The sequence below is a fragment of the Musca vetustissima genome, unplaced genomic scaffold, assembly GCF_032173495.1.
Source record: "Musca vetustissima isolate MV318-11 ecotype Yass unplaced genomic scaffold, APGP_CSIRO_Mvet_v1 utg3141, whole genome shotgun sequence".
Taxonomy (NCBI): domain Eukaryota; kingdom Metazoa; phylum Arthropoda; class Insecta; order Diptera; family Muscidae; genus Musca; species Musca vetustissima.
In genome coordinates, this window is record NW_026886665.1 from 202,653 (window position 1) to 212,758 (window position 10,106).

The 10,106-nt window shown below is 34.1% G+C and overlaps 1 protein-coding gene across 1 annotated transcript; it reads right to left on the reverse strand.

The window, feature by feature from the left end:
- Window positions 1–5,833: 5,833 nt before the first annotated feature.
- Window positions 5,834–7,719, reverse strand: LOC133334143 (adenosine deaminase AGSA-like). The gene is made up of 3 exons (XM_061542439.1): window positions 7,003–7,719; window positions 6,530–6,712; window positions 5,834–6,475 (listed from the first exon to the last, which is right to left on the reverse strand). Exons 1-3 carry the CDS (start codon window positions 7,717–7,719, stop codon window positions 5,834–5,836), a joined length of 1,542 nt encoding a protein of 513 aa, XP_061398423.1.
- Between the last annotated feature and the right edge of the window lie 2,387 nt (window positions 7,720–10,106).

Here is a 10,106-nt window from a genome sequence, read left to right on the forward strand (position 1 = left end):
ACAAAATACAAATGGTATCCCAAATAAACCGCCAACCCTAGTAAATAATCTTTATTTCTAATCCCGTCTTCTAATTTTAATTTTTTAGTTATGCATAGACATAAGAGCGAGGGCTTTGCATTTGATTTTTCAGAGACTTTTTTATTCGACGTGGCGTAGAAAAACTTCCTTCAGCTAATGCTGTGGTTACCGGTATCGTTATTAAGATTTGTAACAACTTATTTATATTTGGAAATAGACTTTCGTCACATACTACAATCTGATCAAGTGGAATAGATGTTCGGGGATCTTTCGCACTTCACACAGTGATCCCCAGATCCACTTCAGTTTCTACTTCCTGCTTACAATTTCATACCATTTTTCATTATCAAGAAATCATACCATTGATTTCTTTAAAATCTTTCTATAAAAATGTTATAATTCTTGATGGCACTACATTTGATAAAGTTTTGATTTTTTTTTTCATTTTCCAGAAATCTGCTTGTCATATTTACAATTAGTTCTTCGAAGCATGGGACAAATAATGTAGATCTATAAAAATACTCGGAGTTCGAACTCATTACATTTTTTTTTTACATTTTTCTGTCAAATGAGTTGACACTAGTAGAACTTACAACAACAAATTTCCATGTGGTTGTTGTATCGTTTTTTGTACAACAACACTTGCTGTTACCTTCTATTATTATACCATGATAATTGCCTGACATGTTAGACGCGTCGTCATAGCCTTTAACTGTCAATATGTTGTATCCAAACCCAAACTGATTACTGTGTTTATTCTGACGATCGAAATTTCCTTTCCTGTTAATCCTTCTAATTCCAAAGGGAACATTCTTTGACTTGTTTTAGATACCTTCTGAAAAATCGTATACATATATAGTTTCATCAGCTAATACCGAAAATAATGCAGCAGTTTTCACTTGTTCATCAATAGACTTCTGGAGGTATTCTCCAATAAGTTTCATTAACTCGTAGTATTTTGTGACTCAGGTACGTTGAAATTTTGGGTGTACTCTCCAAACATTTTCTAAGTATTCAGTATTCAGGAGGCTCTACTTCCCCTCAAGGCGATGTCAATTTTTGCATATCACCCAAATAAATATATAAGTATGAATTTTCAAAACTGCCTCAACCTTGAAATTTCAGTTTTCCATTTCTATTATTAGAACCAAATTTAAATTGTACTAAGATTATAATTATATATATATATATATAATGTCCATTATAATTTGTAGTCCATTATTGGTCTTTGGTGGAAATAAGATTACTGTTAGAGTGTAGGATTGATGTAGTTTTAGAAATTCTTACTTATGAGTATGAAAAGTACTAAATTTGGAACAATTTGGAATTTAGATTATTGTTAAAATAATGTTTATGTGTATGAAGAGTACTAAATGGTAATAAACTTGATATTAGATTTAGGAATAGAGGTGGAATTCAGAACTATAGTACAAAAAATTATACAGTATTCACGATTTCCATATGAAATATTATTTTTTGTATTCCCTTTCCGCATACGAAGTATCGGGTATTTTGCTAGTAACTGAATCAAATGTTGGATATGTGTTTAAAGTTTTCTATAAATTAAAAAAATAATAAAATAAATTGTATTATATAAATTGTTATTAAAGAATTTATTTTTATAATTTCTTTGTTATTAAGATCTAGTTTTATTTATTAATTTTTTTAATAATAGTTTTTGTTTTTAATTATTTCTTTTGTAATAGTTTTCTAAAGTAATACATGTTTTCCATTGATATTTTTTATCAATTCGTAAATTTCATATTAATATACAACTAATTTTGAAATTTTATTTATTTCACAAGAAATTATATGATTTTCAATTCAATGATTTGAAAGCGTTGATCGTTTGTGTGACGATTCATCGTTAAATTATGGACCAAACTGAAGATGTATGACAGAAACAGAAAACACGAGATGTGTGTAAACTGTTAAAAACAGAGTGCCAATAAGATAATAGCTAAAAAATCACCTTTATTAGTGTAATAAATTTGTGTAATTAAACTGCAGAATTCCCTTTAACCATTGCTGCAAAATTCATAAAAATCGGTTAAGTATTTCCGGAGTTATTCGAATTTCAATTCTACCATGCTCCGAAATATACTTTCAGTTCGATGCTGGGCGCCTATTACCAAAAAATGAAAAACACCACAAAACACCACGATCTTGCAAAAATGGAAATTTTTTGTTCATACAGCTACAGTGTGTGTATGTGTAAGGAAATATATTTTACATTGCATATGTGCATAAATCACATACATATGAAGCAACAAGCAATTGCACCACGAACTGCCCGTTGCCCCCCACAAGTATGCTATAATTTTCATACAACAGCAGACATTGGGTCTGTTCTATTACTGCAAGAATATACTCGATTTTACTATTTTCTTCGATGTAATAAATGAAATTTTGTTATCGTAGTAAAAAGTAGTAGATTTTTGCAGTACGGGAACAGACCAATTATTAAAACAATTTTTCGTTTTCCTACCAATGACCAATTTTTTACTTCATTATGATACCATACAAGTCAGGAAAGACAGCCCTGAGACCCACTGATATTTGTGGTCCGTGGTATTTTTAATGAATCCACGCCCATATCTGAACAGAGGTAAGATTATCGATGAAAATGGGAACCATCACCGTTTTTTTACACATTTCTTTAAATATTAAATAAGCAGTCTTAGTGTATTTTTATAGCAGCCATCTTTATTTAAGGACTACCAAATCAGTTATGTTGAATATTTTGAAATCTATTTCCTGATATGAGCCCAAAAATATTGTTCCGAATATCAAACCTGGTACATGTTACGGAGCTAAAAGTTGAATTTTCTATCTACCTGTTCTGGATGCCTGGTAGGTTTGAGCAATTTCTGAAAGAAAATATCCAGCTGAGCCTGACATCGTTCATCAATTTGTTCATCTACACTACCATATTATTAAGTACTATTAAGTAAATAGTGTATGTAGTTGAGTTATTTCATTATGTATCTTCTTCTTTTATTGAAATAAAACAAACAAACAGATTAAAAAATACTAAAAATGTGTGTCTATTTATGGACGTCTAAAAAAACTCTTAGTGGGGGTTTACAATATTAGTTGTTTAGGAACAATAACGTCCAATATCACAATTTGAAATAAAATCCCAAAAATTTGGTGGAATTTTGCGCAAATTTCACAAAAATACCAGGATGAAGTAGCAAGTTGCCCGCCAAAAAAAAAATAAAATTTTCGAAAAACTTTGGTCTGGCAACACCCAACCCACATTTTTGTGTTTTTGGCGGGCTACTTTCTATTTTCTTCTGGGCGCCTGGTATTTTTGTGAAATTTGCGCAAAAAATGCATACAACCAGTTGAATGAAAAATTGTGACGTCATCACACAAATTATGACGTCATCACGTAAATAAAAACAAATAGTATTTTTAGTACACTCATTATTCTTTATTTTTTTATTCAATATTCTTTGTAAAAAAATATATACATACATTAAAAGAATATATTAAATATAAATTTTAAAAAATAGTTTTCTTAACAACTTAGCCCACTTATTTATATATTCTATTGTAATCCTTCCTTGTGGAATTTTATGATTGGGAGATGAGGATAATTCCAAATTATATATTGATCGTTATCGGCGGGCCTGCCATATTTTCAAATAATTTGTATATCGTTTTCGATAAAAACCTGGAATGAAAAATAAAAGAAAAAATTAAAAATATATATAAGCATTAATTAATCTATACTAATAAAAGAGTAAAGTGATTGACTGACTGACTGATTTAACGATTCATCCCAGACGCCCATACGAAACGGCTGAAGATAGATACTTGAAATTTTGGGTGAGGGTCATTCTTGGTTCAAAGGTGGCAGATAAGGCTGGATTTTAGAAAATTCGTACTAGAACGGTACGAAAAGTACTAAATGTGATATAATGGCTATAAAATGGCTAACCGGTAGAGCTAGAACTCTTAAATTTTAAATTAGGGTCACTGATGGAGTATAGAATAGATATAGCAACGGGTTTTTTAGACATACGATCTATAAGTATGCGAAAAGTACTAAAATGTACTAAATTCAGTACAATTTCGTAGCATGTGAATGGAGCTAAAAACTTGAAATTTGAAATGCAAATTAAAGTTCAGATATAAGGAGCTGGCTTTGTATACGAAAAGTACTATATGGTACTATATTTGGTACAAATTTAATTTGGAGGTACAAATCGAGTTGGAATCCTGAACATTTTAATTAACATTACCGTCGAAGTTTAGGATTGGGATATATACGTAGTTTTGGAATTCTTTTAACATATGTGTACGAAAAATACTAAATCGCACTATAATTGGTTCAATTTGGATATGGGTGAACCGATAGAGCTGGAACAATGCAATTTGGAGTCAGGATCACTGTTGGGGTGTAGAGGTTTGGTATGTAGTGAATATTGACGTAACAAGCTAAATTATTAACAATATTTTGTTTTTGTGTCACTTTTGTGAACAACCGTATGGCTTGGTCCGGGCACGTGCCGGAAAAAATAGACGAAACATCTTATGGATCAATGCAATCAAAACAATATTTTTTGTTCAATAACGACCACCGCATAAGTGTACGATTCCCCAAGGGGGAAATCATATATTGTTTACCAGAAATGCAGTGGAACACGTTGACAAACAAATGGCTTGAAACTGATTTACCTGGTATGGCCTTTATATAATATTACGCATTACTGACCAAGGAAATGCTTCTTATGTGGATATTTCAGCAGAAAAAAATTTGCAAATTATTAGAATTTTCTAAGCACTGCCAAAAATGACTAAAGGTGGATGCAGACTACTACATAATAATATAAACATCGAAAATTACAATCTGTGGTAATACAATCGAATGTACCTATATAAATTAATAGTTTCCAAAATGTACTTTTTATTTTGTCCATTCATTTTTGAGACTTTCCTTTTTATCGCGTATAGAAATTAATTTATATATATATATATATATATATATATATTTAAGAGAAAGCTAATTTTAAACTGAATTACATTTTAAAATATAAACATTTTTTCAATTGAACCAAAAATATGCATACTCAAGCGTGTACTTGTTATTTTGTGTGTAGATCACATATATAATTTTGTCCGATTCCATGTCAATGTTCCTCTAAAGATACTATGTCTGTTCTAACGACAGAATATCGTATGTATGCGCATCTATGCATGTATATAAAGTGGTGAAGGGTATCATATAGTTCGACTTTTGCACTTTCCGTACTGACTCTTTTTGTACCATGGACGTAATCTCTATCAAAAACATATAAAAACAAAGATTTCGATATATACAGTAATTTATTCATTATTTACATTCGTAAAGAACACATATTAATTGATATATACAAATCTTATAGCTGATGTGAACATCGATGAAAACAGATAACGAAGAAAATCCGCTTTATTCAAATTGCAGATTAGCCCGTACTTTGTATAGACCTTTCAATTTTCGAGCGAGTGCACTTTTAATTTATAAACTATTTGAATACACGTTGCGTTCTAATACCGTCACGATTATATTAGCATTGATTGGAAATAACTTGTATTTGTATTTCTTATCTAGGTAATACTTATAGCTGATATTGTGTATCAGGGGCATCGTATGTGTGTGTGTAAAACGATAACAAACTGAAGCGAGTACCTTTTTGGGGTTTTTCTTTATGGAGAACAAAATCGAACGATTAACGAAGACTGTTGGAAGCGGCGGGTACAGCGTGCCAATTTATGATGATGCTAATTTCACAAGCCACATCGCCACCAACAGACGTGCTAGTCAATCGATCCTATTGGTTGACAGTAGTCCCTGTGCGTTGTTATTGCCATTGTCACCACTGACAACCTCAGCAATGAAGACTTCCCACTGAGCTTGCCACTTCTGCAGAGCTACTACCTTCTGCTCGGGCGAAAGGGAACTGTAGTTGATCGAGTTCATTGCCAATTTCTTGAGGAGTCTCAAGTCAGAGTGGGCGGATGCAATGCCCAGGAAGGCAATATAGAAGTCATGGGATAATGGGGTCGCCTTCCAAAATGATGGGTCATCTGGGGAAATGACTACTGGATAATTGTCGGCGAACAAATGTGCACATGGATGATTACGGAAGTCTGACACAAGTTGCAGCACCTGGTTCGATATTGGATTCACCTCAACGGCAATATTTCGTTCCTTCACCATTTGCAGCACCAATGGATGTTTAACCAAAGCAAATCCGTGTCCAATTCGTTTGGTTCCCAGTAGGACGGCATCAATAAGGTTTTCATCGACGGCAGAACCATACCAGTTGGTTTCGCCGGCATGGAAAAAGAAGTCAATATCATCGGGCATGTTTAGCAGTTGCGGAATGAAATCCTTGAGCGGTCGACCGGGTTCCTCTTGACCCACCAAATCAAAACCCGCCACAAAGTCCGGGAACTTTTCCTAAAACACAAAATTTTTATTTTCATTTTCATCGGTTGTACCCAGATCACTCACCTTAATTTCGATGCAGGTTCTAATAAAGTGATCCATGCCTTCGTCATTAATGTTTCGGATCGGAGCATAAATTAATTTTGATCCAATGAAATTTGGGTTAGCGGCCATAAATTTGTCCAAAGTCTCCTTGTAAACATTGACCGTATATATTTCAGGGTACTGGTTTCCATCCAAGTCGTACAACTGCAAAACAAAGGAACTGCATATGTAGTGCGATACTCGTAATTGTAGAATGGTGACTCAAAATGAAAATATATTTATGCTGGTCTATCAAATTCGGGTGTTTTTAATTCATAATACAAATTAATTAATTGCATTCTATTCTTTAGCCCGATATCCACAAGCATTTCTGAGGCCATAAATCCAATCGTATGTGAGTAATAATGCACATTACCGTATTGTATTAAGCCACATGCAGGTATTTCCCGAAATTTAGAGAACACCAAGAAATACTACCGAATAACAACACTTACCGACGGCAAAGTCGACCGGAATTCCAAATATTGGACACCATCGGCATAAAACTCCTCCAGGGCATTGTAATAGTAATCAACCCAAACTGGAACATACAACAGAAGACCGTCTAAGAGGCGAAAAATACTCATAAACCGGTTCCATGCCTCATTGTTATCTGGGAATTTCTCCACAGGATACATTGTAAGGTGATCCCTAAGGTATTGGTCGACGTAATCGGTGCCATTGACTTCTCGGAGTTTTGACATCAGACCCCAAGTACAGTCAGCATCCATATCGCTCTTCTCAGGCTTTACCTTTGCAAACCTCAAACCGACTATAGTTTTCGATGCACTATCAGAGCAAACCCATAGATTGTCGCGATATGTCAGCTTCACAAGAAAATCGGTACTGCACAAGGCCGTATCGTGTGCGTGCAACACTCCACCTTTCGGCATCTTCGAAATTAACTTAAAGAGCGGTGACTCCCTGATATCTTCCAAGACTTTGAAAAAGTGTTGGGACGGGGCAAACAAACGAGGAACAATCATGCCGTCTTCATACTCCTTGGTCTTAACAGTCATAATCATTTGGTTGGCTTCCAACTCCCGTTGAGTCAGTTCTACATCAGCTCCAAATGATTTCGACTCTTCGTAGCGGAAAAATATGTCGCGAAGCGAGTTGTATGCCTCCGGAGATGGCCTTTTCGAAACATGAATTTCATGTTGTGGAATCATGTTGGAGCTTCTCATATACGACGCCGATCCAAGCCTTTGGTGTGCGGCTGCGAAATGCCAGCATGTCATATACAGGATACTTATCGTCCAAATGCTTTTGAGTATCATTTTCGTTGTTGTCGAATCAAAAACTGTGACCACGGCGAGCAACGTTCATCCACAGCGATAGTTTGACTTGTACTAACCACCCCACCCGGGCAATTGCTTTGTACTAGCAAACGACAGTTCGTATTTTTCTCTCCTCCCTCGCTGTTGCTTTATCTGCAAATAATTTCGAGCGTTAATATTTGGGATCATTCTTATTGTTAATGTCATTCAAAATTGCCAGTATTCGAAAATCTTTATCGCACTTATGGGCATGGGCGTAATAATGTTGATTGTATTTTCTTATGTATGTCGCTTTGTGCTCACATGGAATGGTAAATCTTATCACATTCTTCTTTCTCTCACGCACAAAATGCAACAACAGCATGTCATAGTCGGCAGCCAACGGGCGACGAAGAGGGTAGGATACCCGCTTAAAATCTTACCCAACACGATGACGGCTAAATGATAGAATTACATTGGATTGATTCGAATCGGCGACAAGTGTTGCTATAGCACTGCCGTGCTAATGTGCAATTACTCGTAGATACGAGTATTTGATTTGTTTAACACCGATCGTACACGTCAAAATAATTCGATTACACGAGCAGCAGGTTGCAATGCGGTAACCCTCTATGGGTGTGTATGCACTTTTGTACCTACACCACACTGAGGTACAGATCATTACGTGCATTTGTGCATTTGTAACACGAAACAAGTAAAAATGACGCTAAGTTCGGGCGGGCCGAAATTTGTATACTCCACCACGTCTGGTGTGCTTTCAAAATTCCTTAAACTGATAGTCCGCATCATTTCATATTGGAAAGCTGGTGAACTTCAACATGCGGAAAATTAAAACAGAAATTTGTATGCCCTATTTTCTGCACAGAATGCCAAATTATAGCCAACTCGAGGAAAATTTCGGTTAAAAACTTAATAATACCGAAAATGGTGGATATGTCAAAACATCGACAGTTGTTGCCAAAATGCAGCAACTAGAGTGAAAATTCAGCTAAAACTTTAAAAATCCCGTGACCTATTTCAAAAATTCGGTGGGAAAATACTGCTAAAACCTAACAACTTCCGTAAAATGGGGTGGGGGTTATGCCATATTGACATTCATCTAAATATTGACATGGAATGTGGGTTAAATACACAGATGGAACTGCTGATTATAATGAAAGTGAAAATGATTAGACTTTGAAGGTAATCAATAAAAAGTTCGTATCTAAAAGTTATAAACACGATTTTTCCAAAAAATGTATGTACAATACTATCAATCTACTCCTTCATATGTTCTCTGTGCAGAATTTGGCGACCATTTACAAACGTAGGAGTTATTGTCGATAATATAAAAATAGTCGTAGAAAGTGCCTTTAAAATTTAAAAAAAAATTACATAGCATGCTGAAGACAAATATCGAAGATATTAGATTCACATTCAACCAAATGGGCAATAGTTATTGATTCGCATTGGGTAGGCCATTTTCTTACCATTATAACGGTATTCCTCTAATGTTTTTTTTTTTTTTTTTTTTGAGAATCTATTCGCTGTTGAAATTGCCTATACTAATATTTTGAATTTTCATTGCCTTTGCAATCTTCATACCGAAAACTATAAATATTGACTTATGTTGGGTCCGACTTATTTCATTTTAAATACTGCAAAGATATGAACAATTAAAATTGAGCCAATTCAGTTGAAATACGTGCACAAAGCCCCAAATACCGAATAATAGGGAGTAGCGTTTCAAAACCAATCGCCTATGAATATTGCGATCTATATAGTGATTTCAACAGACAGAAGAACATAGTTAAATCTACATAAAATTTGATTCTTATATCAAAATATTCTGCAATATTGTGATCCCATAACCTAAATAGTATATTTGTATAAAAAACATTGACATCATAGTTTTTTACTTATTGATAAAAAATGTAACATGTGCGTGTCCAAAAAACATTTATGTTGGAGATTAATTTAAAAACCTCGGTAATGCGGATTGGGGTCTGCAATCAATTATCCGGATTAGCGAGATTTTACTGTATATATAATTCTTAGTAAGATATTACTTTATTTGAATTTAATATTAGTTATTAGCTGTGTCCTGTTGACTTCTGCTCGTCAACATACCCCTACATCCATGATCATATAATTCCGACTGATATGTTTTTCGATAAAATTCTTTGTTGTTCTACTCAAACAAATATCATTACAAATTTATATTTCCTCACATACTACAAAAATATACAAGTGAATTACTAACATTTGAGTTTAAATGTGCTCCCAAATTCAATTTACTC